The sequence below is a fragment of the Meriones unguiculatus genome, chromosome 2 (assembly GCF_030254825.1).
Source record: "Meriones unguiculatus strain TT.TT164.6M chromosome 2, Bangor_MerUng_6.1, whole genome shotgun sequence".
NCBI classification, from domain to species: domain Eukaryota; kingdom Metazoa; phylum Chordata; class Mammalia; order Rodentia; family Muridae; genus Meriones; species Meriones unguiculatus.
In genome coordinates, this window is record NC_083350.1 from 55,769,626 (window position 1) to 55,792,479 (window position 22,854).

At 42.8% G+C, this 22,854-nt stretch overlaps 1 protein-coding gene across 7 annotated transcripts in view; it reads right to left on the reverse strand.

The window, feature by feature from the left end:
- Positions 1-509: 509 nt before the first annotated feature.
- The window catches only part of Sap130 (Sin3A associated protein 130), a 76,532-nt gene continuing 54,187 nt past the window's right edge, over positions 510-22,854 (reverse strand). For 3 of the 7 annotated variants that reach the window (XM_021643379.2, XM_021643377.2, XM_021643374.2), the window contains 6 exons: positions 18,699-19,057; positions 8,199-8,447; positions 7,908-8,033; positions 2,962-3,065; positions 2,539-2,652; positions 510-1,397 (listed from right to left, as the gene is read on the reverse strand). In XM_021643379.2, the coding sequence (XP_021499054.1) occupies positions 1,239-1,397; positions 2,539-2,652; positions 2,962-3,065; positions 7,908-8,033; positions 8,199-8,447; positions 18,699-19,057 (1,111 nt within the window). In that variant the 3' untranslated portion in view covers positions 510-1,238. Of the gene's footprint in view, positions 1,398-2,538; positions 2,653-2,961; positions 3,066-7,907; positions 8,034-8,198; positions 8,451-16,429; positions 16,507-18,698; positions 19,058-22,854 lie in introns of those variants that run through there. The other 4 variants (XM_021643378.2, XM_021643375.2, XM_021643373.2 and 1 more) reach the window with 2 other exon arrangements.

Here is a 22,854-nt window from a genome sequence, read left to right on the forward strand (position 1 = left end):
GATGTGACACTCATCTGTTTACACCTGCACGTCCATAGGCAATGTGTGAACACACACACAATCATGCATGTCTCTTTCCCTAAGAAGTAAATAAATACAATAAAGAAATCAAGACTGCATATACCACACAGACTACTCCACAATGCTGTGAAAAAGATCTGCTTACCGGGGCTCCATCGACAGCACGGCAGCCTTACTCCCCTAGTTTTGAACAACCTTAGCATTATTGTTTCTCTGTAGCCCAGGTTGGCCTCAAATGCAGATCCACCTGCCTCTGCCTCCCCAGTGCTGGGATTAGTGGTGTGTGATATCAATGCCCAGTTTTATACCAGGCTCATTTAAGTTAATACAAACAAAAGCGAAGAGACTTTCCCACTAAATATACTGTGAGGTTACTGGGATGAGTGAAGCTCGATGTGAAACCAAACTGTAGCCAAGCCGACTGAGCGCTGTAGGGCAGCAGAGTGAAAACTCAGATATGCACGTTACAAAGGGGCAAACAGCTCATCTACAAAAACCTCTTCTAGTCCTTTATTAACCTTTGGAGATGCGTGGTACATATGATTAACAGCATCACACCAGTAGGGCAGTACAGATAACCGAAAATGTACTCCAGAACAGGATCCCAGGGTAGTTTAGTGTTGTCTGCTCTCAACCTCCACAAGAATCCAGCTCTGACAGGCAGGACAGACAATGCGACAGTATCACTTGGAAATGGTTCTTTTGAAGATAAAGGACAAGAAGTATCGCTGGAACCCTTCTATGTGAGACGTGGCAGCTCTCTGTGTGCTGCGGCACCACTGTAGATTTGTAGATTTGGGCATTGGATGGTCAAACAGAACTGACTGGGGTGAGAAGAGGTTTATGTTTAGTCTAGAGAGAGAACAGATTGTCCAAGTGGATACTTTCAGTCCAGGCTCAGTTCAGGCTTTGCAGGAATCCACCAGATAAATACAGTCTATGGACTGAAAGACTGAAAACTCAGCTGGCCGTCTGTGTCACTGAGTATCTGGAGTCTCTGAAGACAGAGGTGTAATAGGCATGTGGCCGGAGGAAGGAGGATGCCATGTCAGTCCGGTTCTGATCCTTCTGTGCCACCAGACCTGCTTCCTCAAGTGACTGAAGGAAACAGTCCTGCATCTCATTGTGCCACTGTGAAAATAGCCAAAGCCCTCTCCCCCTCCCCCCGCACCATCATTCTTCATAAATTCTGTTTCCAAGTCCTGATTCTTCTGGGTCTACACCTTTTCCTTTCGCTTCAATTTTGACACTTTCTTGACAGTCCCATTCTTGTTGAGGAGCTTCAGGACCCGATCTTTGTGATCCAAAACCTTAAGCATAGAGTCTCTGGCCTCACTGATTTGGTCCATCACTAGTTTACACCTCTGCATGTTTCCCTGGGACAGAAAAAGGCACATCATTACCTCGAGGTCACGGAGATGAAACACCTTTTAGAGGACTTTGCTCAGGACAGAGGCCTTCCACAGAGAACAAGGCTGACTACACATGCTTTGCGTGCTCGGCCAGGGCGGGCCCCACTAGAAGTAATTTGTTAGACCCTATTGCTAAAGATGCTGCACAACTTGGTAAAAGGACAAAGGGAGATGAAGCCAGAAGTGCACTTTCTTCTTGCTGGCTAGGCCCGAAGGTGTTGGGAGAATTGTTATCAATAGTTTGTTGCTTAAGTCTTACTCATTTCGTGGACCCTGCATGTAACAATGACAACTGACCAGGCAAAATGAGCTTAGTGATGCAATAGTGGCAAGTCTGTGATGGGGCAAAGAACTGCTTCCCACTGGATTTGCGCTGGCTCCGCAGGAGGGAATCCACTCTGATACTGTAAACCTGACTGGCAGCCTGTGGCTGGGGAGGTCATAGGCTCACATATTTTTGTAAACGCACCTCTATGCTTCTTATAATGAAACTCAAGAGGTCACCAGGAAACAAAATGATATTAATGTAGAAAGGATACCCAATTGGGAAGAAGGGACTAGTGGGGAGACAAAAAATAACAAAGAAAAAAAAAAAGTGGCTGAAGAGAGTGCTCAGTAGCTGTGAGTTGCCTGCTGTTCATTATGAGGAACCGAATTTGGTTCCCAGTCATGTCAGGTGGATCACAACTGTTTGTAAGTCCAGTCCAAGGGGTCCATCACCCTGCATACGTGTGGCCTATATATATATACACACACATATATGTATATTTATATGTATTTACACACAGCCCCCCTAAAAAATAAAGTAAATTTAAAAAAATGGCTAAGCGCCGCATAATAATATACACTGAAGCAAACAAGAGACACTCCTGTAGTGGGAAAGGGCATGGTAGAGTTTGGACAGAGGAAAAGGAAGACAGAAATGTTGTAATTAAAACACAATTTCAAAAATTAAAAAAAAAAAGTCATTAAATAAAATGTCTGTGGCTGGAGAGGTCAGAGACTTATTGGTAAGAGTACATAAAAAAAAAAAAAAAAAAAAAAAAAAAAAGAAAGGCTGCTTTCATGACCAAGTGGGCACTAGGAAGTGGAGGACTCGTCAAACCTGTATCAGCTCATTTATCCGATGCAGATCATCGTCAGTTGCTGCTTTTTTCTTTGGGATAATCCCTTCCTGGAGGCTGGTAAGTCTTTCATAGACGTCATGCTCTAGATTTGTCTGCAACACACAAGAGGGAAACACTGACTTCAGAGGCACCTTTCTGTGTCAGTCTCGAGAAAAAGAAGCTGCCTGGAACACTGTGAGCTGTCCCAAGAGCTGACTCATCTCTAGTAAGCAAACAAACCATCAGAATCACCACACAGTAGGTAACACTAGCTTTCCCTGTGGGATCATGGACCTTCATCATGCTACTTTAGGTAGCTCTGGGGCTCATGCCCTGGGCCTGTGGTAGGCCAGGCTGGCTACCTATTGGGCTATCTCTTGGGCATGACACAACAACACAACAACGGAGAGAACTGCACCTACCAGTTGCAGTAACTGGGCAGCACAGAGGTGGACTTTCCAGCCTTGGGCACGGCAGGACACTCCTTTCTGATTAGCTATTTCCTGTAGCATAGCTTTCTTCTCCTCTGGAACCACATACAGATAAAATAAGTACATTTCATTTGTTACAAAAGCAAAACCATTTGGGCTCAAGAAGCACTATCCAGTCAGCATTTCTTTCCTCAAATATCTTTATGTAAATCTCCTGCATTTGGATTAGGTGGAACAGGGGTCAACCTCATGTTTCTCCCTCCAGAGTGCTGGGATTGCAGGGGGCACCACTCTGCCAGCTTCCTTTCCGTATTTTCATTTGTTGCACAAGAAAGCTCTTGAGACACGCTATGCTGACAGGGTGAGCTAATAGGATAGTTAGCTCCTATGGGAATCTCTTAGTGCAGAAACGACCTTCTGGGAAACAGCCTTGTTCCAAATGTGGGACTTATGTGAAGGTGGAGGGCTGGACCAGAAGTTCAGAAAGCTCTTTGAAGTCACTTATAACTTAAGTAATTCCCTAGTGGGGACTGTATTTCTAGTTTCAGAGAAGAGAGAAATGATTTAGAGCAACTGGGCTGCACAGAGGTAGTTTTTGACTTGAGCATAAGGAGACATTCCTTTCTGATTAGTTGTTTCCCATAGTATGGTATTCCCTGCAACCATAGGTAAATAAACAAAGCTGTAAATAAATGTTATCACCAAGACTGGGAGGCACAGAGGAGGTTTGAGGGATAGCTGTAAAAAGGCGAGGTTAGTCTTAAGTACTCTGCAATAGGCTTTCTATATGCAGCGTAGTGTCATGGGGGAAGGTGTTGGAGCGGGCTATCACCAGGGTGTGGTAGAGCTCTGTACTGTACTTTCAGCTGGGAGGTTAACCTACTCTGTTCTAAAAACTGTATTCATTAAAAAATTGTTTAATTGGCAAATATCAAAACATTACTGTCCCGAAGCAGGATGCTGTGTAGAAAAGGCTGACCTTGAACTCTTGATCCTCCTGCCTGTCCTGAGATTACAGATGTGTACTGCTCTGCCTGCTTTTATGTGGTGCCAGAACTGAACCTAGGCATTCTTGTGGGCTGGGCAAGTATTCTACCAGCTGAGCTATATCCTCAATCCAGACATGTCCAGGACTTCCTAGAAGCCAGGATGGCTTCCAGTTCACAATCTTTTTTTTTTTTTAAGATTTATTTTATCTATAATTTATACAGTATTCTGCCTACATGTGTGCCTGTAGGCCACAAGAGAGCACCAGACCTCATTATAGATGGTTATGAGCCACCATGTGGTTGCTGGGAATTGAACTCAGGACCTTTGGAAGAGCAGCCAGTGCTCTTAACCTCTGAGCCATTTCTTCAGCTCCCAGTTCACAAACTTTCTCAGCTTCTGTGCACTGGCATTACAGGCATGTGTCATCATGCCTTGTCCTTTCACATGTACTGGTGCATACCTGTAATCCCAATACTTGAAAGGGGGAGACAGAAGGATCACAAGTTCAAGGCTGGCCTGGGATATGTAGCAAGGTGGTGCTTCAAACAATAAAAGTTTAGTTATTACCCAGGGCCTTGTGCATTCTATACAATTAACCTAATCTGCATCACCAACACAGCTGTACAGAGGCATTTCTCTGCAGGTATCTTCAATGTAAACCAAAGAGCTGCAGTGAGAGTGTGAGAGCAGAGATGATGGAGTATTGTGAGCAGATGGGCTGGAGGGTGGGGGGAGTGTTCTCCCGAGTGACAGAAGGAATGATCTGGTGGGTATGATACATTCAAGTTAAAAGTATTAGAGTTGTTCACAGTTGGCAATGGTGATCTTCCTGGACCCAAATTACTCCAGGGCTTCCACAGTGTTCATGCCTTTTTTTCACTTTTCTAAAGACTGTGTTTGCCATCCAGCCACACAGTTTTGGTGTGCAGATTAAAGACTGGGATTCACTGTGCCTGGTGCAGTTTTTGCCATGGACAATGTGCCAGGACCTGCATGCTCAAGATGAGGTTCTCACCCTCACATCTCTCCCTGTGGATGGACCACCCTGGCACATAAGTCCTGCAAAACTTCAGTGAAAGGAGAAACCCTTACATCCAAATTGTTTTTCTCCAGTGCTTAGAGCATCAAAGTTTTCTGCTGTCTTTGGCACTCTGTCTGAAATTGCTCAAAGAAGATGCAGGCCAAAGGTCCCTGTGTCAAAGAACAAGAACACAGTGGGGTTGACCAAGGCGGTCAGAAGTGCTATCAGTGGACAGCAGTATACAAAACCTTGTTTCATTGATTTGGTTTTTTTTTCTAGTTTTCTTATTTTTAATTTCACTTATCTTCACTATTTTCTTCTTTTTACTTCTTTTGAGATTACTGTTTTTAAGATCAAGTTATGAGACAAAATCTTGATTATTTTGTCTATTTTTTCTTGAAAAATTTTTAAAAAGTCAGGTGTACTAGCAAACACTTCAATCACAACAACAGCAGACGAATCTCTGTGAGGTCAAGAACAGCTTGAACTACATCGTGAGCTGCAGGCTAGCCACAGGTATACAGTGAGACCCTGTATAAACAAACATACAGACACCCAGCAGAAAGTCTCCCATTCAGTGTTGTGTTTACCTGGTGCTGGAGACTGACCCTGGGCCTTCTGTATACTAGGCAGTCTTCTATCAAGTGAGTTATATCCTCAGTCCTTAGACTTGTATGTCACATGATTCATTTCCTGCACCATTCTCCACACTCGTTCGGTTCGCTTTCCTATGGGTATACTTTTCCAGTATTCTGCTCTGATTTATTTATATATGAATTGGAAGCTCTGGCCAAGCAGTTGAAAGCTTAGTAGTAAAGATGTGTGGTGAATGTAGTTTATCCCAAATAGAGACATTAAGGAAAGTCAGTCATCTGTAAAGGTGCTTTCCACTGGATAGATTTAAAAAGGAAGACTCCATCAGCAGCAAGCCTTGGCTTAGCAGGGGTTAAAATGTTCCCAGGTTCATCTTTAAACATTTACAGCTGCAGAATTCTTATGGTATGTATGGGCAGGTACTTCTTTCCTCTAATGATCAATACTCCGGTCTCTTGAGAATTTCACAGTACAACTGGCCTTATGAGTGTGGGGCTCACGTTCACATACCAACAACATTTAAAAAGAATAACCTTGTGTCTGTACTGAGAATGTACAGTCTTATATTTTTTCTTGTCACTAGTTCCTAAATAATACAGTTCATCAATTCTGTTTACATTTTTCTTAGGGTTTGAATATGAAATATTCCCCATAGATTCACGTCTGCTTGTATTCTGAGACAGGGTCTCGTGTAACTCAGGCTAGCCTCCAATGTAATGAATCCCTCTGTCGCAACCTCTTAACCACTGGGACCGCAGGCGTGACTACCTACTACACGGGGCTCTGTGCACTGCTGGAAACTGATTCCGGTGTCAAGTACGGGCTACACACGCACTCTGCAGTGCTCAGCTCGCAGGCTCATGTGTTCAAACTCTTGGTCCCCAGCCAGTGGTATTGTTTTTTGGGACATTGTGGAACCTTACAGATGTATCAGACTAAGGCCTGTGTGGTACATCAGCTATGAACGTGACTGGATAAACAAACTTAACACAAACTTACTTAAAACACTATTTTTTTTTCACACCACTGATCTTTGATATAAATCAGTAAGTTGTTCAAATCAGACTCACGGTGGGGCCAAGAAAACTATTATAAAAAGTTTCCAAGCTGAATTTATGAAAACAAGGAATAATGTGATCAAATTTTTGGAAATACATGGTTCTCCATTTATTTATTATACTGGAGAGGAGTGATATTTAAAAGACCGCCAAGTAGTAATATTTTCAATTAAATATAGGCATATTAAGTGTCATACTAGGGTTGGAGAGATGGCTCCGTGTTTGTGAGCAATGGCTGTTTTTCCAGAGGACCAAGGTTCAGTTCCCAGCATCGACCTGGTAACTTACAACTGCTTGTAACTCCAGTTTCAGGGCATCTGACACCGCCCCCCACCCCCCATAGACACATGTGAAGGCAAAACACCAATGCACATAAAAAAATCATTAAAAAAATGTCTTACTATCTCTGAGGAGGAGTGGCTATAAATCGATTAAATAAACAAATTAATGAAAAAAATGTCATACTAAAGTTCAACAACATAGCATAATAACAAGAGTTTACCCTGGAGCATTTTTTTCTTTGTAATTTATTCTTACTTTATGTTTATGTACCACATGTGTTTCTGGTGTGAACAGAAGCCAGAAGAAGGTACTATGAACCACCATGTAGGTGTGGAGAACTAAACCAGGGTCCTTTTTGTTTTTTGAGACAGATTATTTTAGCATTATAGCATTCTGTGTAACAACTGTAGCTGTCCTGGAACTCAGACTCACAGAGATCCACCTGCCTCTGTCTCCCTAATGCTAGGATTACAGCATATGCCATCATGCCTGGCTGCAATTAGTGCTCTTAACCATCGAGTCATTTCTCCAGCCTCCCTGCTAGGTCATTCTAAGAGTTTCACATATGTGTTGACTGAAAAATATTTTGGAAAATAATTCCTGTAATGTATGTAACCATTTTAGCATTGTAGAAGCAACAATGTACTTTGTAAACTGCAATACAAATACAGGCTCTCCTACTTGTTCTGGCGCTAGCGCGAGGGGAGGGAGGGAAGAGCCAAGGAGGTTAATGTACCAGTACTTGGAGAGTTATTAACACATAGAATTTAAAAAACTAAGACTGTTCCTTATCTATTTCACTGGGATTCCAGTTCACACAAAGCTTTTGGGGGACAAAGACTAACTTTTTATTACTATATTCAACTGGATTTTGCATATTCTTGTTGGAAATTAGAGAACTGTGATTTTGGATACATTTTATTGTGGTTACACTATAGCTTACATGTTATACTATAACATGATTGATACTAGATGTTTCTGAGGAAACTAACCTTTGACCCGGACGTCACTGTACCTCTGAAAGTGGTGGTAAGCAGCTTTCCAGGGGTTCCGATAGTGACGAAGCAAAGTAATGGGAGGTCTTGGTCGCACTGGGACATACCTCACACCCTCCTCATCTATTCGAAAGAGAAAACCAGGAGACATTAAAGAGGATGTTACATATTTTAAATAATCTTTGAAGTTCAAGTCCAGTAAGTGAGATTCAAGTGGAACGGATGCGCTGAGACTGGCCTCTGGCTTAGGTGGAAGGGCCAGGAGGCAGCCAATTTAAGTGGTCTTACCTATATACTCTTTGGGAGGAGACTTCCGCTTCTCAGCCTTTACCAGAAGACTTTTGGCAGTGGACTTCTCATCGTCTGTGCTGTTTGTCTCCATCATATCCCCTTCTTCCGTGGAGATCACGTGCTGCTGCTTACGAGGTTTTTTCCTTGGGGAGGCACCAGGTGGGAGGTCACTTGCAGGCATGGACAGGTTGCTTGCCAGCAAAGCAAGAGATGGAGACACAGTGTTGGTAGCCAGAGGAGGGACTGCTGCTGGGGATGAAGCACACACCAATGAGCACCACTGGACGGCTTCACTCAGTTTCCAGACTAATAATCAGGAAGATGGCCGGGAGCTAACAAGCACAGAGGCTTCTTATGAGCCTGACAGTGCGTCACTTACTCTAAGTGAGGCAGGAGCTGGGACCTGCTCCCTACTGTCCACTGTGCACGCTGTGCAGACAGACTGCCTTTGGAGTGAGAAAGCCAACACTAGTCTGAACTAGAATGGATCATATAGTCTAGGGCTTACAAACCGCAACCTCTGTTACTCAGTTCTAATGGCCACGTCCTATACCACTATCCCTAATATCTACAACCTGCCCCACATCTATCTTAATCGCTAGCATTTAACACTATAGTTTGAGAAATTTCCTGAGGCTGGCTTCCAGAGAGCCTCAGACCTCACGAGGAGCACCTGCCTAGTCCTCCTCCCAAGACAGGTTCTAGTGTGATCTTCTCATTGCCAGCGTTAAGGTTTACATTTGCCTCCTTTTTTTTTTTCTTAGCCTCATCTTGCTTCATCTCACTCAGCAAAACCATAAGAAGTCTACCTGCCCTTCCACGCCAGCTATACTAAAAGCCAATCATTCTGGGAGGATTAGTTTACATTTTCTACCTCCTTACCTCTCTATCTCTTCTTCACCATAAGAAGGAAATGACTATAAAATCCCAATTTTCTATCTCCTGTTTGCACTGTGACCATACCTTCTCTCTTTTTCTCTTCTGGATTTATAAACCCTACCTGGCCTTTCCTTGAGTTGAGAGCCTTTCTTGGCATAGGCCATCTCTCTACTCCCAGAAAATAAAAGACTCATAAAATAAAAACCCTTTGATTCTCGGCAGCCTCAAAAATATCATTAGGACAAAGCCATTTATTCCTGCAAACTGTTAGAAGACTAATTTGTTTTTTCTTTTTAAAAGAGAAGCTGGCACTATACACAGACACAGTGAGCCACTCAGGCAGATATCTCTTTGCCCCCAAAGAATAATTTCTTCCATTCATACGTTTATCACCAGTAGTATATATATATATATATATATATTTTTAAGAGATTTACTTATTTATTATGTATACAGTGTTCTGTCTATATGTAGACCTGCATGGCAGAAGAAGGCACCAGACCTCATTATAGATGGTTGTGGGCCACCATGTTTTTGCTGGGAACTGAACTCATGACCTTTGGAAGAGCAGCCAGTGCTCTTAACCTCTCAGCCATCTCTCTAGCCCCAGCAGTAGTAGTCTTACTTTGTATTCTGGCTTGCTTCACTGTTTTCCTTTTAGGCACTGTGGCTATGGTGCACAGTCAATGAAATACAACTTTACGTTGTTTTCCTTTAATTTACTTCACCATGGGCTTCCTTCTTAAAACTGTTCTTTGGTGTTTCCTCACATATCCATTCATTCGTCCCTCTCTTTTTAACATATATAAATACATAATATGTATGTATTAATGTTTATGATATGTGTGTGTAGATCCCAACACACACAAACACCAGGGTGTTTTTGTGTAGCCCTGTCTGGCTTATAAGTCACTATATAGACCAGGCTAGCTCAAACTCAAGAGAGCCTCCTGAGTGCTGGGATTAAGGGTGTGCAGGCAAATAAGTTAAAGAAAATGGATGTTCGAATGGGGTGTTGGCATACGCCTTTAATCCCAGCACTTGGGAGGCAGAGGCAGGGAGATCTCAGTGAGGTCTAGGACCACACAATGAGATCCCGTCTGGGAGGCAGAGCTAAAACCCAAACCAAACCAAACCTGGTTTAACTCCCTGGATCAAGGGTTTTTACCTTCTTAGCTGTTATCCCATCTAAGGCACACCCCAGAAACCACCCTATAATCATCAGGTTCCTTGGCAGCTTTCTGACATAACTTCAGCTCCTAAGACATTAAAGTTATGGTAAAGGCACTTAAGCGTGACACTCTCTTAATGGAATCTTACACCCACACCTGGGTACAGCATATAACCTTTTTTTTCTTTCTAAGTAATTTTCTCTGTTAATCTGATATGTAAGACTATGTTAAAATCTTTTAATAAACTCCAGTCTATTTCACTAAAAAAAAAAAAAAAAAAAGTCTTATTGTTACAAATCTGAAGGCAAAAAAAAAAAAAAAATGTATAAGGCCAACAGAAAAATGCTGTGCCAGTATCTCAGGAACTGCCCAATCCAACCCCTGCAGGTTCCGAAGTATAAGCTCATTGGGAAGGTTTTGCTTTTAGCACAAAGGTCCCTTGGTACCTCCCTGCTGCCAGGCTTTGCTTCACCCTCAGGCATCCAGGGATCCTGAGGCTGCTATAACCAGGCCCCAACAAGTCACTGTGGTGGATATGCTATTCAAGAACGTATTTTGTCTCGCAACCCTGCGTTGTTGCTCTGCTTCATGGCCAAAAACCTCAACCACTTCCTCCACTCCACCTTCCTGTCAGGATTTACTGCCAGATATCAGCTGAAAGAAATGAGGTCAGGAGACCCTTTACCACTTTGTTCATTAAAACAGAACAACTGAGAATGAAGGCATGGCGCAGAGGCAGAATGCTTGCCTAGCACATACATTCTAGGCCTTGAAGTTAAATCTTGGCCCCACAAAATTCAAAACTTCCCTCTTGATAATCATTCCTTTCCCTACTGCACTGCCCAGAGCACCTCCACTGTGTCCTGGTTCTAGCCAACTCCATCTCTCGCTTCACCAACTGCTCCCCAGCCCCTGCTGGGCAGCTGAACCGGAAGCTCCTGTAAAACCCAGTTTTACAACATAAAACAAATTGTCTTAATAAAACTTAACTGACACTTTTGAAACATTTTTCAAACCGTGGCCTGCTTCTGGTGTGATGTAATTGTTGTTTTTGGATTTGTAAGCCCTTCCTGGCCTTTCCTTGAGTTGAGAGCCCTTTCTGACATGAGTCAGCTTTCTCCCCCAGCAAAGAAAAGACTCCTGAATCCGACCTTCATTGAGTGGCATTCTGTCTTGAGTAGAAACAATATTTGGGGGTCCCAGTAAATTTCTGCTTGCAAAGGGCTTAGGCTTTCCTGGAGTTTCCCCTCCTCAGTAGACTGTGATATCTGAGATGCTCCCTGAAATGTTCCAGAGCCCCGTGACTTTCATACCAGGGCTAGAGTCCTGGAAAGACTACTGTGTTTCCCATCATCAAAACTGCTCCAGTCCTTCTGGTCCTCCTAGGACAGTGGTTCTCAATCTTCCCAACACCGTGATCCTCTGATACAAGGTCCTCATGCTGTGGTGACTCCTTGCCCCACCATAAAATTATTTTGTTGCTACTTGGTAATTGTAATTTTGCTACTGTTATGGGCTAGGAGGTAAGCTTTAATATTTTTTTCTGGGTTCAGGAGCACCAGAGGAGCTACATTGTGTGCAGGCTAGAGGAAATCAGTCCTTTCCCTTCTTTTCCTGTGCTGAGACCCCTGGATTCCTGGCAGCCTTGCCAGCTGCTGAGTTCAGGTCCCCACCTCAGAGTGGCCAAAGGGTGTGCTGGAGTATCCTTTACCTGTACTGCTTGGGTGGGGCCTGGAGACAGAAGCCATGTGGGTTCTTCCTACTGAATTCCAAGCCTGCCTTCTCTCACTGAGATAGGACATTCTCTCTGTTCTTGGGATCACTGTGCCCTGTGCCTGTGGTCTGCCTTTGTTTCTGTTCCACCAAGCCCGGATACTCTTGTCTTTGTTTACAAAGTAAAATAAACAAACACAAACAAAAGTCAAAACACACAAACATCCACTTCAGACCCAAGCATAATGTTCTCAAAGTTTCCTTCAACGGTTGTGCTGTGTCAGGCCCTCTGACTCTGTGATTGGGAGAAGTGTAACGGAACAGCCCAGTATGGAGGCACTGGGCACTTGAGAACAGTTAAGAGTTAACCTATTTCCAATAGAGGCTACTAAAAGGGCCTCTTTGTCTGAAATCTCTCAAAAATAACTCCAATATCACAGTCAGCTAAATTATGTTAGGTGCTGCAGACATCAAATGCTAAATGTAATAAGTATTTATGTATCATGTATGTCATAAACATTGTATTAAGCTTTTCTCTTTTATTACAAGGCCTGGTGGTTTAAAATATGGACATAGCTAATATTAACTTGTTACTTCATCCCTACATGTGTAATCTGGATTCATCCTTTTGTTCCCTAAGATGCTGTGGTACAGCATCTTTTAAGTAGAACCAACTGTCACCTTTGTAACTCCAGCTGCGCCTGCTTAACATAGTCACAGCCAGGCCTGTTAAGGGTTAATATTCCTTCAGAAAAGCAGCAGGATTGGCAAGGTCATCTGCCATTAACCTGGATAGCCAGTCATTCAACTCCCAGCTAGTTATAGACAATCAGGCCTTAAGCCAGGTACTGGTGCTCACCTTTAATCCTAGCACCTGGAATGCAGAGGCAGGTGGACCTCTGGGTTCAAGGCCAGCCTGGTCTACAGAGTGAGTTCCAGTCAAGGCAACACAGAGAAGCCTTGTCTTGAAACACCAAAAACAACAACAAAACCCCAAACCAAAAAAACAAAACAACCCCTGCCCCCCCCCCAAAAAAAACCCAACCAACCAACCAACCAACCAACCAACCCAATTAGATCTTAACTGCATGAGGACTCATGATTTCCTGTAGAAACTAGGGTATACAGGCTAGAAAAAAATTAAGAACAGAGGTGGAGGTGAAGTGGTGTATGTCCATCTATGCAGTTCCGAGAAAGCTATTATTCATGCTGGGTAAAGGCAATGAAATGATTCCTACTGACATTCTGCTATATTCAGATCAGTTTCTTGCTCGACTATCTCCAGAGAAGCTTCCTCCGGCAGCAGATGGGAACAAATACAGAGATCCACAGCTAGACATGCAGAGTGAAAGACCTTGAAATGCTCAGTTCTAAAGGGGATGTCTCCATCAAATCCCTCCCTTTGGGACTCAGGGAGTGGAAAGAAGACCACCAAGGAAACAGCCTTCTAGACACAACAGAACTGATGCCCAACTGAACTCACGGAGTCTGAGGAAACATGCACATGTCTTAAGCCAGATGGGGTACCAGTGCTGAGGGCAAGTGGACAAGACCCCATCTCTAAACTCAGAAGCTATGGCCACTCACAAAGAAAAAAATTAGTTTTCTACAACGTAGTCTCACTGGGCATACAAACCACTCTAAAGGACCAGGCCCACGCCCAGCAGTGGACAGCCAACACAAAACTAACTCAATAGTAATTTTGAAGGTCATCCCCACCTCTGCCCTTACAGGTCTTTTGCTTACACACTGTGGTTTCTGATTTCATCTTTATGGAATTTTGTTGTTGTTGTTTGCTAATGTGCGTCTCTGAACCTTACGTTTCTTATGCATTGTCTTTGGCTCTTTTTCTGCCTCCCAGACTGCTGGGAATAAAAATGTTTGCCACTGCACCCACGCAGATAGGATGAATTATATAAATAAAAATAAAAAACAAATTCAGAAAAGCTTGCAGCCAAGTCACAGAAAGCCTGAATATATATTATATAGGGCTATGGAGAATGAGACTTAAAAATTTGTTAATGTTCCTAAGGTTCTAACAGTCTACTCATGTTAACCTTCTTAAAGATGTTTATCTACTCACTATATCTTTCCTAAGTCTGTGGAGCTTTAGCCACTTGGAGATGCTGAGTCATAACAAGAACTGTACTAAGAATTAATTGTTTATTGTTTTTTCTATAAGTCTCCTTATAAAAACTAATTTTACTCTTCTGTAACTATATTTTTTGTGAACGTATGAATGAATTACTTAATAAAAAAAATCTGTTAAACTGATTTTCAACAAGGTTCAGGAGAGTGAGGCTCCCAATTTTTTCAATAGATTGTGTTCACATTTTAAAGTTTAGTTTGGGGGCTGGAGAGATAGCTGAATGGCTGTTCTTCCGGAAGGCCCGGATTCAATTCTCAGCACCCACATGGCAGCTCACACCACTGTCTGTGTAACTCCACTCCAGGGAGTTACCCTTACACAGGCAATCCAATACTGACATACAAGCAGGAAAAACTCCAATGCACATAAAATAAAAATAAAAATCAATCATTAAAAAAGTTCCCTTTGATGTTAAAAAAAATTTGCCAGAGACTGCTGTTCCTACCTCTGGCTGTGCAGGCCAGACCAGGAACACCTTGGTTACAGGACAGAATTACTTGTGTCTCATGTGGCGGTGATGGAGGGTCATAATAGTCTGCACCTGCAGCTTACTGTTTCAAGCAACAAAGAGGCAAGTAGCAATTACTCTGCACTCACCGTCTCCTGGACTGACATACAAGGATGCTGTGAACAGTGGAACCTTGTCCGTAGGCCGGATACCTGACTATTATGGGACCTGCATGCTAGTTCAACTGTCTATACCTTTTATCCTGGCTTTCAATTCTCCTTAGCGAAACTAATCCCAGGGCCAAGAAGTCAATACCTGTGTGTACGGAGCTTAAGTCAGAGGCTCTGCCACAGGACCAGTGAGCAGTGTGGATAAGCTGCAGGTGTCACCCTGTCGATCCATGGGCCCATGTATAACAAGTGAGGAGTTAGGAGACCTGGACTAGAAAAGTCCACCCAGATCAGTCCCTCCGGGTCAGCTTCCAGGGAAGATGGGCGAGTAACTCTTGAGCCTTGCTCCTGTTGCAGGCCTGGACGGCAACAGGCCCAAGCTTGAAGAATTCAACAGGAGACATGTGGAGAAAAGGATCATGATGCCCCTTCCTTCCTCTGGACTCATGAGAGTATTAGCTATAATGTTTCCTGTATGGCTAGCCACAGCAGCTCCCAGGACTGTCCTCTGACAGAAAGGATTTTACTAGCTTTGCTGTATGTAGGAATAGGTTTGTCAAAAAAAAAAAAAAAAAAAATCTGATTTCTTTAAAGAATTAAACCACAGCTATGCATCATCCAAATAACAGTTGGTCCTTGTAGATAATATACATATTTTCCAAAAAGAAATAGAATGTTACAACTCAGTGACAGGCCCACATCTACTAACTGCTGAGAAAGAGGCCAACGGTCCCTGCTTGACTTGGAATCCATGGCTGACCACCTTATTTACAGGCCCTGTGAGTCCTCACCTCATTCTCCTAGGTCTAATGATTGGGCCCTGTTTCATTAACTGGTTATTAAATTTTGCCAAACAAACAGCCTGTTAAATTTATGTACCCAGGGGTCCAATACAGCCCTGTATAATGAGTCAAAGCTTTGATTCGTCCCTAAGTGAGCTGCCCAGTAACTCCATTTTGTCCTAGTTTTAGCCAATTCCATCTTGTGCTTCACCCAGCTGCTCCCCAACCCACACCTACTAAGTAAACCAGTTTCTTTCCTTAAAAATATTATATATATATATATATATATATATATATATATATATATATATGAGTGCTCTATTAGTAGATCACCTGCATGCCAGAAGAGGGCATCAGATCCCAATATACATGGTTTGTGAGCCACTATGTGGTTGCTGGGACTTGAACTCAGAACCTCTGGAAGGACAAACAGTGCTCTTAACCGCTGAGCCATCTTTCCAGCCCGAGGCTCTTTTTTTTTGTGTGTGTGTGCACACATGCCAGGGCACACATGGAGAGCAGAAGAAAACTTCTGGGAGTCAGTTTTCTCTTACTACCATGTAGGTTTGGGAGACTGAATTCAGGTCCTCAGGGCAGGCAGAAAGCACTTCAACCAGCCCAGCCATTTCACCAGCCCCACAAGGAGGCTCTTAACAACCTTTTCAAAATTCTCATATTGGGTTTTCATTGCTACAAAACATCCATGGGGCGGGGGGAAGAAACATATTTTATTATTGTTACTATTATCGATGGTGTGGGTACAGAACCCAGGGCCTTGTGCACTCTGCAAAATGCTCTACCTCTAAGCCACGCGTTCACCCCACAAGTCTTATTTTGACTCATAATTTTAGCTTATAGCTGGCTCTACTGTTTCTAGGCTATAGCCCAGGAGTATGGTGATATAGACTTGCTCACCTCATAGAAGCCAGGAAGCAGAGAGGGTTGACTAAGAGGTAAGATTTGCCTGGATATGGATGGCACTATCCCATCAGCTGGCGGGCCAGGATGGAAAAAAAAGGAGGGAAAGGAAAAAAAAAACTCATTAAGGCAGGCATTTTGTTTCCTGGCCGCCATGACATAAGCTGTGCCACACCCTCCCTGCTATTATGGATGAACCTTCTGACATCACATGTCAAAGCAAACCCTCCTTTAAATCATTTTTCTCAGGTATTCAGTCCCAGGGACATCAACTCCTGGGACCTGCTTTGTTCTCTCCAGGGCAGTCAGGATGCACCTGAACAAACTATCCATAATATTTATTTTGTCTTTTTACACTTTGTCTCTTTCACTACCACATAAGCAGGTGGTGAGATATTTGCTTTATCAAATTGTGCTACTGGTTTGAGAATAATTCCCAGAGCCTTGCAGGTTGATACAGGACTAATACTGGCCTCTTGTCAGACAGGTGGTGAAGACTACGCAAACATGCCAACAAGCAGGGAACAGAATTGAGACTATTTCATTTCCCCTCAGGGTTATCCATAACATCTGTCAATGGTGGTATTGAGGAAAAAAGCAAAACAAAACAAAACAACCCCCTCATGGGATTATAATAAAAAGCATATGTAAACAAAGAGCAGGTGTTATTTGTTTGCTCATTCATTTTTTGAGATGGGGTTTCACTCTGTAGCCCAGGATAGCCTGGAACTTGCTTGATACTATAGGCTAGCCTTAAACTCATGGCGATCTTCCTGTGTTCAGTTCTGAGTGCTGAGATTATAGGTGTTATGTTACCTGGCTAAACAGCACGTTTGAAAAGCTGTTATAGACAGCACAACCACATGTTTTACTGACTAGAACATGGCAAACAGAGGCCTTTTTCCCCACACACAGGCAGGTAGCATAAGTGAACACAAAATTACTTAACTTCCACACCAAATTTTATCTTTCTTTCTTTGGTTTTTTTGAGACTTTGTAGACCACGCTGGCCTCAAACTCACAGAAATCCGCCTGTCTCTGAGTGCTGGGATTACAGGTGTGCGCCAGGCTGTGATTTTCTATTTCTTAATGTTACACACTGATTAAGTTACTTTAGCCAAAAAACACAAGATCCCATAATAAAACACTGAAAACACATAAACCCCAAAACAAAAGACAAAAAAAAAACAAACCAAAACAAAAAAGAAAACCTTTGAAGTGACTGAACTTTTAGGGCTGGAGAGCTGGCTCAGTGGATAAGAGCACTGGCTGTTCTTCTAGAGGACCTGGTTCAATTCCTAGCACTTACATGGCTGGTCACAATGGTTCCAGAGGATCTGATGCCCTCTTCCTGGTCTCTGCAGGTACCAGGTGAGTTTATGGTGCACAGACACACATGCAGCCCAAACATCCATACACATAAAATAAACACGTGACTAGACTTTCACAAACTGGAAACTTTGAGTTGAGAGGAAGAGGAAAAGGGATAATGAACAGTTTTTGTTTGTTTTGTTTTGTTTTTTTGTTTTACTGAAACAGGGTTTCTCTGTGTAGCCTTGGTTGTTCTAGACTCACTCTGTAGACCAGGCTGGCCTGGAACTCACAGAAATCCGCCTGCCTCTGCCTCCTTGAAAGCTGGGGTTAGAGGCGTGAGCCACCACACCAAGCAAAGAACCATTTTAAGACTCTACTAATCATGTTTTATATAAGAGAGTATTTTTAAAACCATACATCTTATATAATAAAGCAACCAAACCTGATAAGGAATGTGTTGTAAGTTAACAATACTTAGCTAGGATCACTTTAAAATCCTTTTAAATAATATTTGCTTAATCAGCATAAGACTGATATATGCATGGGGAAATTTATGATCATAACTAGGAATTAAAATTACAGAAGGGCAGCGAGATGCCTTTGATTTTCAAGGGGTCTGTGACGTGGGCCAATGGGTGCAGCCAAGCCAGGTGACTAGTCAGATCCCTGGGTCTCACATGGTGGAGAGAACTGACTCCGACAAGGTGCTCTCTGACATTCATGAGTGCTGTGGCACATGTGTCCCCACACACATAAATGTAAAAACAAGTAATAAAAAAAGGATTTTGCAAAAGTGGACTTTCATCTCTTAGATACGAAGGGAAGACAGGTATGGCAGCATCTACTGGAAAGTTCCTGAGTAGCCTTAGCGCCCGAGGTGGGTTTCCAGGCTGAGAGTCACAAGAGAGAACTAGGAAAGGGCTGGCTACTAGTGATCTGGGAATGAACTTACTGGAAACAGGCCTAGTGATGTCCATTGGTTCTACTTCTTCTTTTACTTTGATCTCAGGAACAGGAGGACCCAGGACAGTGGAAAGACTGCCCCCCACAGGGGCTGACGGTGTCGGTGCAGCAGCAACGGTAGTGACGGGTGGAGTGATGGGGACAGCTCCAGGAATGGTAGAAAGAGCAATGGCTGGTTGGGATGGAGGGCTGGCTGCCGCAATCATGCTTGGAATGCTTGGTGGAGGCTGCTGGGCAGTGGGCGGGACTGCAACGGTAGGCTGTTCGGCGTTTTGATTGGATATGGTCTCCAAGGACACCGTGACTGGAGTGGCTATGGACATGTGCACTTCGGATTTAGGTTTGGCACTGAAACACAAAAAGAGAGCATCAGGTAGCAACTCAGACAAAACTGTTCCACCTTGAAACGTCTGGAAGGAGGGATGTTTAATTCTTTTCACAGAGAACACTCGACTGAGGGTCTACTCTTTAATTTTAGATGTACATCTTCAAGTTAACTTTGAAAGAAAATCAGCTCTTTATTTACTTACGCTGTCAGGGACTGAACACAGGGCCTTCAGTATGCTAAACATGCTGTAGCACTCAGCGATACCCCAGCGCAGAATTCAGGTTTTTTAAATAGTCCGTGTTAAAAGGCTTGGAACACAGTTGGGCGCTAAAGTGCTTGCCTAGAAAGTTAAAGGCCCTAGGTTCAATCCCTAACACCACAAAAACAAACAACAAGCAAAACAACAAAAACAAAAACATACAACAAAACAAAACAAAACCAAGCAACATTTTAATTTCCCATCCTGTCAAGTTTTTAGATGGAATAATTCGATTTAATTAGGAAACAATGAACATTCAAAAAGAAGTCACCTGAAGTCACATCACTGCACACAGAGTATGGCTTTTAATGTATATGCCGTTTTGCAGCTTTTTCTGAGACAGGATCTTGCCATGTACTTCTGCCTGGCTTCTAACTCAGAGATGCTCCTGTTCTGCTTCCCAAGGACTGGGATTCAAGGCATGTGCCATCAAAAAGGAAGTTCCCCCCCATACTCACATTTCATAGGTACCCAATTTTTAAGAATGATTATTTTGCTATTTAAGTATCTGTGTGTGTGTGTGTGTGTGTGTGTGTGCGCGTGCGCCTGTACTTCTATGTACATGTGTGCAAGTGCCTGCAGAGGCCAGAGGAGGCACTGGATCCCTTGGAGCTGGCATCACTGGCAGTTGTGAGTCAGCTAACTTCGGTGCTGGAAGCTGAATTTGGGTTGTTTGCAAAAGCAGCTTTAGACTACTGGGTCATCTCTCAGGCCCTCATATGAAGTTTCTTATATGTCTAATTTTTATAAAGAAAAAATTTTACAAGTGTTAAAGACCCAAAAGATACAGAAGAAGACAATAGTGCTCAAGGTGCTAGGATCAATTACCAGTTGCGGATAAACAAACTCCAAAGTGTATATCCTGCTGGGAACTGTTGACTGGTCTGTAATCAAAGCACTAGAGAGTCTGAAGCAGGAAAACTGAGTCCAAGGTTGGCCTGGACTATAGCGTGTAAAGTGCCGGCTGCACAAGTGTGAAGAACTGACCCAAGACACTCCCAGAACATTCTAAGTTACTGCTGTTGCTCTTAGTTGCACCTCAGAGGGAAGGTACAAAGACACCAAGTACTCTGGACACAAGACCCAGAACTAGAGTTGGGTCTGACCTGGAAGCCTTCTCCTTAGTTTTCATGGTACTAATAGACACCATGCAAACTTCCAAAGGAGGAGAGCAAACAACAGTCATATCCAGTTGTCAGGCTTATGAACCAAAACGAAGACTAGCATTCTCTAGGGTGCAATAGTGGTACACACAATTTGGCAGTAACCAACAGTTTTCTAATTGGATCTAAGGCCTGTTCAAGAAGAAATCATGCCTGGAAATGGAAACCTAGCTAACGACCCAAGACTAGTAAAGTCATATATCTTGGAAGATAACCTACAACTGCCACTTTGCTAAACCAGCGTAATCCCTAACTACATTTTAAATCTTTATCCTTTTACCCAAAGAGAAATGTAGTTCTCACCCTGTGTCAAGGTCAGGGTTGCAACAGATGAAGACCATTATAGAAAAGTGATCAAATAGAGTTGTGGAGCCTAGTTTCAAATGATACATCTATATCACAACTCTTGAACCCATGCTAACCCTATCGGAACTGAAGTGCTGGGATGAAAGGTGCGGCACCATGGCTACTTTTAAAACTTTCTTTACCTTTAAGATACTCTAAGCCATTAAAACAGCAGTAAGTTTGTTAGCTTTTCTTTGGTGGTCCTGCTCTCACCCTTGATTTCTTTCAATTTATTAAAACGACAGTAGCCAGAACAAGCAATTTATTCATTATTTTTTTGTGTATAGTGTTGGGGGATTATGTTAGTCAAATGCTCAACCACTACACATCTGCCCAGAGTTAATGAAATCCTTTAAAAAACACGGTTGTTTTCCTAGTTCATATGAGGCCTCTGGTACAATCCCCACCACAACTCACAAAAGAAAAACAAGGAAGCCAGGTCATTCAACCGCTGTTCTTTAATGTGGTAACAGATTTCTATTTCAACTAGAAAAAAATCCAAAGGCTTTGAACTGATTCTTAAATACTTAACTTATTTATGTGTGTGTGCCTGTGTGAATTTATCTGTATCAAGGGTGTGTAGGTGCCCAGAGGCCAGAAGGCATCAGATCCCTTGGAGCTACAGGTGGTTGTGAGCTGCATGATAAGGGTGTTAGGAACTGAACTCAGATCTTCTATAAAAGCACACACTCCTAATCACTTGGCCATCTCTCCTCCAGTCCTCTGTTTTATTTTTCGAGACAACATTCTTTGTAACTCTTGCTATCCTAGAAGTATGGCAATTCTCCTGCCTTAGCTTCCACAAGATGGGATTATGGCATGCTCTACAAGCCTGGCTCTACACTAGACTGCACAACTCTCCATCTTACATTAGGCTGGTCTTCCTGATACTCCTCTGTATTCCTAATATGTAGGCAGTCTTCGCATGATAACATGTACGTGAATTTCACATATATACATCTAACTGTCTTATAACAGTCTGTCAAAACACTTTTCATACTTAATTTACCATGAATTTTAACTATAATGACATAAAATAAAAATTTTGCCGATAGTTAAAGGGATTTGGGTCCTGCAGAGCTAACCAATGAGAACTGCCAACAGTGATTAGTTTCATCCTTTTTCTAGAAAGTGGTGACTAGTTAGCGCACAGCTGAGTAACAAAAGTATGTGTGTTGCTGTGTGTTTCTAATTTTCCAGTGGTAATTTATCCATGTAAAACTTGACAAAAACAGAAGAATGAAAATTGACCAACGAAGATGAAAATGTAGCAAAATCCCTCAAATGATGTTGGAAGTGAAAGCACGTGTGACTAAACTAGAAAACAGCCTCGCCGAGAGAAAGCGCAATGAGTCCTGCGCTTCTTCTAAGCTATTCTATAGTGAAGAGTTCAATGAAAATAAAAATAAAGGGAAAGTCATTGAATACTATCTAACACTACTTTTTAGTTAAAGAAAAACCAAGAACCCAAACCATAACCATTCAAGGTTCTAGAAAAAGGAAGTAATACGGATATTAGGTTTTTCTAGTTGTTTAAGTTTTGAAGGGGCAATTGTTTTTCTTTTTTCTTTGTTTTGTGGAAATACTAGGAACTGAATCTATGGCCTCAAGCATGTTAGAGTTAGCAGCAGCAACTCAAAGAAAATAGTTATATGGCTTGAGGAAGACGGCTTGCTGCAAGGGTGAAGATCTGAGTTCAGCTTCCCCAGAACCCATGTCAAGTGGACATGGTAGCATCCACCTACAGTTCAAGCTCTCCTACTGCAAGGCAGGAGATGGAGACAGGAGAATTCATGCACATTTGAGGGACAACCAGCCTGGTAGACATGGTAGTAAAAAAGACCCTGTCCAAAAATAAGGTGGAAGGGAGGCAAGACCCGACTGCCTTCGCTGTCCTTAAGACTTCCACGTGCACAACATGGCATGTACACATGCATGCACGCACGCACGCATGCACATACAAGAGAACAGTGCTTACAAGGAAAGTTAAGAAAACCCTTTCAGTGTGAGTAAAGGCTGAGTTACTAGTCTAGAAGTCTGTGACTGGTCT